This window comes from Ictidomys tridecemlineatus, chromosome 1, assembly GCF_052094955.1.
Source record: "Ictidomys tridecemlineatus isolate mIctTri1 chromosome 1, mIctTri1.hap1, whole genome shotgun sequence".
NCBI classification, from domain to species: domain Eukaryota; kingdom Metazoa; phylum Chordata; class Mammalia; order Rodentia; family Sciuridae; genus Ictidomys; species Ictidomys tridecemlineatus.
This window is the reverse complement of record NC_135477.1, coordinates 221,095,594-221,105,655: the sequence shown is the minus strand read 5'-3', so window position 1 is coordinate 221,105,655 and position 10,062 is coordinate 221,095,594. Positions and strand designations below refer to the sequence as shown.

The following is a 10,062-nucleotide window of genomic DNA, read 5'->3' as shown; positions in this document are numbered from 1 at the left end:
CTAGATAAGCCCTTACATATTTTATACGTTTATTTCACTTATTTCTTTTTATGTGGTGCTGAAGATGGAACCCAGTGTTTCGCCAGGGTCTCCCACGTGCGAGGCGAGTGCTTTACCGCTGAGCCACCACCCCGACCCAATCCTTGCATATTCTTAATGCTGAAACAATAGGTGGTTCTAGAGAGGAACGATTTAAAGCTGTGTCTGAGCCTAAGCACCTTATCTTTGATGCCTGAGTATGAGACTATATTGGGATTTATGTTCCTGAGTGAGATATCCAGGAATTTCTTCAAAGATTCAGAGAAAGAAAAGTGACAGAAATAAAAGGTAAGTTTATAACTATGCTTTTTGAACAACTTCATGTCATGTGACTTGAAGGGATGGGAGAAATACTGAGGGGTTTTCCCTACTTTTTGAAGTAGGTAGAAAGAGAATATTTAATTGATGAGAGCATTAGTTATTGAAATAACCCTTGGCCATTGTTTTGGTCAGTGGCCCTAGGGATATAAAAAGGAGGACTGCAAATGGCCTTGATGAACGACCTACGCCAGCATCAATTCCATCCTTCCTTCTGGAGCAGAGGCTGTTTCCTTCTTACAAAGGTGAACCACCAACTTTATACGATAGGCTTTCTTTACAACACCCTGGGGTACCACCAGAATGGAGCCTCATCCTCACCCTTCATACAGGGAGGAAAAGGGTTACAACACTCTACTGGCCTCAGCCTTACACGGAGGCACTGGTTCCCCAGATGTGAAGCCATCACCTCAGAAATTGAGAACCAGAGAGGCCAACATCCAGGGACTGTGAGAGGCAAAAGGGGCGAGAAGTCTAAAAGGACTTGAAGGAGGGTATTACTCTACTCCCCTTTTATTTTTATGTTAGAAAATGGAGGTGGACAGCTTTTGCTTGCACAATTTGCACAGGTTAAATCTAGAGCCTCTCCAATATTGAGAATCCCACCCACAACGTGGAGACAGGGGACCCATGGCCAGCAGTGTAGCCACATGCCTAAAGAAATCCTCAACGACTGTGTACCAAAGGTTCCTGCCACTGAAGCCCTAAACATGAGCAAATAGGGAACATACGGGCCTCAGGGAGAGGTGGGACTCTGCCCACCGTCAGAGCGCTGATTGGCTGGTGGCGCTCGTCGCTTGGTGCTATTTGTTGTTGGAGCTGCGCACCTGACGCAGACTGCGTCTGCACGTGCAGCCGTTTAAGCGGCGACGGATCCTGTGAGGACCAGAGAGAACTGGAAGCGGAGAGGTGAGTGGGTGTGGAGCTTACTTTGGGGTGCTTGCCTGGCCGTGGCCCAGGCCCTCTGGGGTTCTCGTCGCTGGGCCTTGTGCCAAAGAAAGAGTGGGATGGGCCAGACAAGCATTTGAAGCTTTCTTTGGGAGCCTTTCCCTCTCCTGTCTTGAGTCTAAAACCCTGTGGGTGACCTGAGGCTTGAGGCCGGCGGAGAAGGTGGTGAAGGGTCTTTTCCCCAGCGGTTACGCAGCCTTTTCTCTGACAAAAATTGTTATAGGACCATTTGTGTACAGACATTCCTGGAGGAAAGTAGTTGTCCTGTGTTGGAGAGATTTAGTTCTAACCTTTCTGTTCCAGTCTCCAAGGTCTTTCCCTAACCTCTCCATCCCAAGCAAACAAGAAACCTGTATCAGACTTCCTGTCTACCTTTGGAGGGGAGCGAAAGGAGAAAGCTTAGAAAGGCGGAAATCTTGAGTAGTATCTTAAAAAATTTCCATCCTCTTAGTATCCAACAAGCTCTTTGTGGGGGATACTTTGACAGAGAACCGTTTTTTGGGACAGAGCCTAAGCATCACCGGCAACGTGGTGATTGCTAGAATGATTAGTTAAGTGGTTCATCTGGCTTTGAAATATAAAAAGGATGGCTATAAATGCAATCACTAGATAATAAGCAATACCCAATTCTCCATTTTTTTGCAAAATCCTTTTGGGAAGATTAGCAGTTAGTTGAGCATTTCCAAGAGCTATATGTGAAACAATGATTGTTGATTGTTTATACTTTTTTTTTTTTTTTTGGTGGGTGTGGATGTGCCGGGAATCAAACCCTGGGTCTCATTTGCTCTGTGAGGGAGTTATATCCCCAGACGGATAGTTTATGCTGTTAAACACAGTTCTTATTAATGGAGGTCAAAGTGCTTTTTCCCCCCACAAAATAAAAATAGAACTTGAAGCCACCATGGGAGATGAAGATTGGGAAGCAGAAATCATCAAACCTCATGTGTCTTCCTATGTTCCTGTATTTGAAAAGGTAATAAAATTTAAAGTGTGCAGTTATTAAATGCTATGGATTTTTATCAAAGTTGAAAAACTGGTGGGGAAGTTTTAAATTATAGACTATTTCAGTGTTTATCTCTGTGGTTGTTATAAACTATTTTATGGGGAATGAGAAAGAATGCCTGTGTAGAATTATGTATCTGATAATGTGACAATTAAAAGCTAAATTAGATGTGATATGAAGAACTTATTTACATCTCAGTGATTTAGGACTTACAGGTGAAAGCAAGCTTGTTCAAATTTGGTGGAATGTCTCTGAGGGACACTTACATGGAAAATTGGCAAAAGTTTGGTTCTGGATGATATTTTGAATTCTGAAAATTGGTTTTATGCAAGGAAGGCTCCTAAGACAAATATTTTAGGTTGATTCAAATGGTGCCATCAGCTTAATATATTACAGATCATCAGATCTTTTTCCTGTTTGGTATTTGCGAAATTGCATTGTAATTCAGAAGCAGTGGCGCTGGGTTAGATTTTTTGGGTTTCAGTTATGACTTTTAAAAAATTTGTGGAATGAAACTTGATAATATAGGTTAAGGAATTGATTTTGCAGAAGTGTTACTTTATTGACATTATCTCCAAAAGTTTTTATTCTCTTCAGAATTTCCTGTTTGTGTGTAAGACAATAAATTTTGATACTTTCTGATTTTAAGTGATGCTTTTGTGTAAATCCTTATTTTATACAAAAAATGCAGTTCTTTAAATTAACTGGAATTGATTCATATGTGGAGTTTGAATAGCAATACCCCAAATATTAATCTGATTTTGTCATGTTTCTTATCTTGGAAGTTATTTTAGAAATAACATCTTTTTGTTATCTTCTTATAGTCGTCTTTCATCATAAAAGCATAACCACATTTTTGTGAAAAAAGGAGAAAAATCACCTAAAAGTGTTGCTCTCTAGCATAGTTACTCCTATGAAAAGCTTCCTTCTATCTTCCAAAATATGTTTTTATTAGAGTATATAACAATTTTTTTTTTAAGTACTGAAATTGAACCCAGGGCCTGATGCATACTGGGCAAACATGGTACCATTGAGCTACATCCCAGCCCTATCACAGTAATTTTTGAATTCAGCTTTTGTTTTTTTTACTCTTTACAGATTATTCCGTATTACTAATTTCCTACAAATAATTTCTTGTGCATACATAAGACCTATGGAAAGGATCTGTCATAATATGAATGATTTCTGTTGTGGGAATTTAAGATGGTGTTAGTTTTTTACTTTGACATTGTTATAAGTTCCTACAACTTATTTAATTTGGGAATTTTTTTTCTCAAAAATAGAATTACTTATTAGGTGTGGTGATGCACCCTTGTAATCCCAGTGGCTTAGGAGGCTGAGGCAGGGGGATTGCGAGTTCAAACCCAGCTTCAGCAAAAGCAAAGCACTAAGCAACTCAGTCAGATCCTTTCTGTAAATAAAATACAAAATAGGACTGGGGATGTGGTTCAGTGGTTGAGTGCCCCTGAGTTCAATCCCCAATAAATCCTCTCCTCAAAAAAAAAAAAAAAAAAAGGAATTATTTGGCCAGAGGATATTTTATGGCTCCCTTTTCACCCCCTTTTTCTTAATAGATTTGCTATAATACAAAGTTTAATATACAGATAGACTCTGTATTTTTTTTTCATCAGTCTAGTTTTTATTTTTTTAGTTTGAGATGTTTGTCTGAATGGAGCGCTCTTCAAACAGCACAGTGCACTGCAGTATGTTGTGCATATTTGTTGTATCAAGTTTCAGAAATTGAGGATTAGCTATTACATCTTGCAAGTTCACCTTTTTGGAGTCATTGTAGTATTCGTAACATACCTTGTATCATGACGTTTGGAATACTAAATAGAATGTGAATTTATGTTGATAATTTCACCTTACAGTTCTTAATACATCTGTACGGGGCCAATTTATAGTAAATTTTTTACATTTGTCTGCAAACTTGACACCTGGTGCTGGTTGTGCAATTAGTAACTTCCTAGTTAACTTGAACATGATGCAGTCAGTAGCTTTGTTTTCCTTTCTTGATTAAGTGCAGAGAATAAGGATGTATACATGACATTTTTATGGAGGAAAATTTGGAGGTCTTTTATTCCCTGCCATTTTTTTATTTAAGGCACCAATTTTTTTAAAAAAATACTTTTTAGTTGTAGATGGACACTATACCATTATTTTATTTATATGTGGTGCTGAGGATCGAACCCAGGGCCTCACACATGCTAGACCAGTGCTCTACGGCTGAGCGAGCCATATCCCAGCCCTAAGGCATCCCTTTGATTGGTCATTCTAAATAAGTTTTCATCTCAAAACTAGGTGGTGCTTTCCTTTTAAATTTATAGTGGCTTTAAAAAAATAGCATTGGATTAATATCAGTTTAAGCAATATTTATCATCAGACTTTTATGAGTGCTTTGCAGGAGCTTTTTTTTTTCGAGATATGTTCATAAATGCTTGTATAGTTTTGCAGTAATAGGGCACTGTTCTGGTAGCACTTAGAAAGACATGGTGGCACACACCTTGTAATACCAGAGATTCCTTAAGTTGAGGCAGGAGGAGAGCAAGTTTGAGGCCAGCCTGGGCAACTTAGTGAGACCCTGTCTCAAAATAAGAAAAGTTAGGGATGTAACTCCATGGTAGAGTGCCTCTGGATTCAGTCTCCAGTACCTGTCCTCTTTCTCTCACAGAAAAACTCCAAACTCCAAAATCTTGATTTTGAAGTGAGTACACAACCTGGGGGAATAGAAAAATGAAAGATATGAGTTATAAAAAATGTGGTAACTTAGCAGTTATAAATTCCAGAAATCTCAGTAGTTGACATTTGTACATAGTATGCAGACTTATTGGGATGAGTGTTAGAATGTATGGATATGGTGAGTGTATTAGATATTTAGTTTGCTTACTTATTATTAGCTGTTTGTGTTTTTTGTTAGATGACCAGATGATTAAATGTAGTAGTCATTACTATATTGAATAAATTTCCATTTTTGTGGTACATTTCAGAAGATAAAAACTTTTGTGATTAAAGTGGAAACAGTGTGAGATAATTGTTCCACAGTAGTAATTGTGTTAAGTAGCAGTAGCAAAGTTAGTAATAATTTAGAAAAGGAGCTTGCATACGACATTCCAGAATTGAAAAGGGTACAGGTGAAAAGAAAGGTGTTCACCAAAATAGGATATTTTGTAGCTGCATAGGGGAGTTCTTATGTGTTAAAACATTTTGAAATTTAAATTTTTTGTTTCAGTACTGGGGATTGAACCCAGGTTCTAGCACATGTTAGGCAAGTGCTCTCCCACTAAACTACATCTCCACCTCTTCACTAAGTTTTGTTTTGTGACAGGGTCTTGCTACATTTCTCAGGCTGAACTTGAATCTGTGATCCTTTTGTCTCAGCCTCCCAAGTAGCTGGAATTAAGGGTATACACCACTATTCCTGGCTTGAAGTTTCTAAATTGGTTCACTTGGGTGATTTAAGAGGTTACAAATGATTTATAGCTAGGTGTCTTAAAAGTAAACCGACAAGCCTTCTGATCATTCAACATATATTTATTGAATTCGGTATGCTGAAGGTAGTGTTGAACATGATGAAATACTTGCTGTCAAAGACTTGTATTTTATTTGGGGAGATAGAATAAGCACATTTGTGAACCAGATAATTATGAATGATTAAAAAGTGCTATGGATGGGTCTGGGGTTGTGGCTCAGAGGTAAGCATTAGGGCACTCATCTAGCATGTGCAAGGGACTGGATTCGATCCTCAGCACCACATAAAAATAAAAAAGTAAAGGCATTGTGTCCAACTACAACTAAAAAAAATATATTTTTTAAAAAAAGTGCTATGGAAAAAATAAGGAATTTTGTGTGTGTGTGTGTGTATGGGGGAGGGTTGGTTCAAGTGGAGAGAGGGAAGGCTTCCTTGACTCATGAGTGGGAGATCTGAAACAGTCCCCAAAAGCCATTATTTATCAAGCTTCTGAGTCAGAGGAAGGAAACTTAGAATATTTGGATACCAAGAAAAATGTGAATGTGTTGAGTTCATGTGTCTGTGGCAACAATTACCCCTAATTGGGTAATTTAAAACAATAGAAATTTATTCTTATATTGTTCCAGAAGTCAGACGTTAGAAATCAAGGTTTGAGCAGGTCTACCTTCCATCTTGAAGCTCTTGGAGAAAATCTTTTTCTCTTCTATCATCTGGTAGCTGTAAGAGGACATTGGTTTGTGGTTGCATTTCTTAGCTGTGTTCACATGGCCATTTCCTCTGTGTATTTGTGTTATCTCCCTTTACCCCTTTCAAAGGACCCACTCACATAAAACACTGTAATATCTTCATTTCAAAATCCTTAGTCACATCTGCCATGACCCTTTTTCAAATAAGTAACACAAAGTCCAGGAATTAGGATTATTTGTTAATGACCATTATACAATTTATTACAGCCAATATGATGACTAAAGCACAATGAAATAAGACAAGAGTAGTAGAAGTTGAATTCAGAGAAGGAAAGGGAAAAGGAGAGGAATTGGAGGTACTTGCATATAAAGACAAGTTCTTTTCTGTGCATAAGTGAATTTTCTTAGAGTGATTTCCATTTGAAAAATTTGGATATATTAACGATTTCATTTTATATAAACACAGTGGAAGTTTTAAAAATAAATTTCTTTATTGTTGAAAGTGTTAAGCCACTAATATCCTTCTGACAATGTCAGAACCTCAGTAGTAGCCTAATGTTACATCACAATGCCTATGTTGCTCACTTTACTTCCTCTTATTACCTAAGCATTGTATCATTTCACATTATAAGAAGAGTGAGTACAGCCCAATAAGATATTTTGAGAGACCATATTACATAATTTTATTACATAATTATAATTATTTTTATTTTGTTAATATCTTATTGTGCCCAATTTATAAATTAATCACAGGTATGTTTGTGTAGGAAAAAATATAGTGTGTCTGTATGAATTTTCAGTGTTTGATATCCATTGTTTCAGGCATCCACTAGAAGTCTTAGGATGCATTCTACTGGAAAAGGGGTTACTATTCTAATTTTTTATTTGTGAAATAGATGACATTCTTATTATGCAAAGTGAAAAACTGGTCTTTCCTCTTACAGGATAAATATTCTTCTGGAGCAAATGGAGACACTTTTAACAGGACTTCAGCTTCATCATCAGGTATGTGTTAAGGAAAAAAAGGCAAAACTCTTTTAGAATTTCATCTAGTGAATAAGGAGCAGACTGATAGACATATTTAAAATTTTTTTCTAATATTTACTTTTTAGTTGTAGTTGGACACAACACCTTTATTTCACTTGTTTATTTTGTATGTGATGCTGAGGATCAAACCCAGGGTCTCGCACGTGTGAGACGAGCTCTGTACCGCTGAGCCACAACCCCAGCCCAGCATATCTTTTAAAATAAATTTTTGGTTGTTTATATGGTACTGAGGATCAAACTAGTGCCTCATGCGTCCTAGCTAGGCAAGTGCTCTCCCACTGTGCTACAATCCATCCCCCTGATAAGGGGATGTTTTTAAAATTTCCTAGTGAGAATTCTTTATAATTTGGATACCTTGGGTTGGAGGCACTTCTAGCTAGAGTAGGGGAGAGAAGGGAAAGTGTAGTGTTGGTTTAGTGGATTACTGTAAACCTTTGTTCAACCTGGAAGTTGCATGTTTTGCTTCTAGGTTGCTAGAGTATTATCAGGATTCCTGACATAGAGAAGTACGATATTGTATATTATATGTAAAGTTATTGAAGCAGATTCCAATGGTGGTGAATGGCCAGGGTAAGAACTATTCAAGCCACGCATATCATGCCATTAAGATATGAGTTTCTTTGAGATCAGAAAACTAATTTCGGATAAGTCCTAAGAGAAGAAGAGAAATGAATGTCAAGATAAAGGAGCCCTATCCTTCCTGCTGCTCTCAATTACTTTCTCTGAACTTGTTTCCACCTGGGCTGCTTCCTCACACTGATGCATTCACCTTGATTGTCCAACACACATACTCTCTCTAATATAGAGTTGATGTGGATGGGAAGATGGGTTTAAGTGGGAGGGCTTAGTCTAGGAAGTTAGACTCATGACAGTAGTCTTTTGCTTTATCGAAGTTCAAAGCAGGCTGAAATGGATTGCTATTGTATTGAAAGAATTTTTTATTGTGGTTATTGCAATTTTGACCTTTTTTAAGTGTATAGTTCACTGACATTAAGTATATTCACATTGCTGTGTAACTACCAACCTTCATCCACCTCCAGAACTTTTTCATCTTCCCAAACTGAAATTCTATACCCATTAAACAATAACTTAAAACCACCATTTTACTTAAAAAATTTTTTTTTCATTGTAGATGGACACAATACCGTTATTTATTTATTTTTATGTGGTTCTGAGGATCAAACCCAGTGCCTGACATGTGCTAGGCAAGTGCTCTACCTGCTGAACTATAATCTCAGCCCCACCATTGTATTTTTTGTGAATTGAATTACTATGTGTTTGCTGTGAGTCTCTATGTATTTGAGTTAATATTTTCAGAAAGCTAGATTAAATATTCACAGAACTAAGCAAAAGCTCAGCTTTTAGTTGGTGGTTATTTCAGACTAATGAAACAAAATCAGTCAATTATGTCTTCTTATTACAGAATATATGAGGCAAATGAATGTATACTAAACTGATAGTTCAATATGTTTATTTCCCCCCAAAAAATAAGAAACAAAATTATCTGAAATCCTGATTTTCATTTGTAGATTTAGCCACTGTTGACAGTCCTTTGATTTTTTTTTTTTTTTTTAGATCTCTCTCTATATATCCCGCAGAGATAATTGTATTCCACTGGCTTTACACATACTTCTTTTTATTATAAATATTTGTCTTGTTTTTCCTTTGCCTACCTGCCCTTGCATTCCATGCCCTTCTTATGTTCTTAGAATTGTACTTGAAAATATTTCTTTATGTATTTCATAGAAATGGAATCTTATTATACCACATCTTTTACTTAATGATAGTCACAGAAAACTTTCTAAGCAACTATTATAATCTAATTCTTTCCAAAATTAAGTGAAAAAAGTTCACATTATCTGGTTTTAAAATGTCAGAGCTTATAGGCCACGAAGTTACTTTTATATAGTAGTTCTTTTATAAAGTTACTACTTTATAGCTATGTATATGTCATTCACTTTTGAACCCCATAATATGGTTTCATTTCTTTTATCAACCCTCTGTTTTTTTGCTAGTTAACTCTTGTTTCGTTAGCTTGAAATTCTGTGTTCCTATTGCTAGTTCATTTCCAAACTCTCTACCAGAAGCACAAACAAATATCCATTTAGTTTATAACATATAATGTGATCTATCAATTTCCTTTTTTAATTGGAAAAGGATTTGAATACTCCATTCAGCTGTTTTAGTATAGACTGGCCTTTCTCTAGCTTTCTCCCATTCCATTTTCTCTGGATCGTATGTTTCTTCTGCCTTGAACCCTCCACCCCCCTCACTTTGCCTGAATTCATTTTTCTTCGGCTTTCAGAGAGAGGAAATTGAAAATGTCTTAACCTTCGTGCTTCATTGATAGTATAAGGGAAGAATCTTACCTTGGAAATAATTTTGAAACTTATTGTGTGAAATTCTAGTGATGGTGTTAAGAAGTTTGATATTCTGAGTCCTGACCCTTTGTATATGCATACTTTTAAAACATCTCTAGAGCTTTTAGTATCTTTTTTTGCCTATGTATACATAATAAACATTTTCAGACATGTCTATCATGTAACAGTTTA

The 10,062-nt window shown here is 36.7% G+C and overlaps 1 protein-coding gene across 3 annotated transcripts in view; it reads left to right on the top strand.

Annotated features, from left to right (window-relative positions):
- Positions 1 to 1,190: 1,190 nt before the first annotated feature.
- Ddx4 (DEAD-box helicase 4) overlaps positions 1,191 to 10,062 on the top strand; it is a 52,845-nt gene continuing 43,973 nt past the window's right edge. For 2 of the 3 annotated variants that reach the window (XM_040273142.2, XM_078016392.1), the window contains exons 1-3: positions 1,191 to 1,266; positions 2,193 to 2,278; positions 7,408 to 7,468. In XM_040273142.2, the coding sequence (XP_040129076.1) occupies positions 2,207 to 2,278; positions 7,408 to 7,468 (133 nt within the window). In that variant the 5' untranslated portion in view covers positions 1,191 to 1,266; positions 2,193 to 2,206. The remainder of the gene's footprint in view (positions 1,267 to 2,192; positions 2,279 to 7,407; positions 7,469 to 10,062) is intronic. The other variant, XM_040273141.2, reaches the window with a different exon arrangement.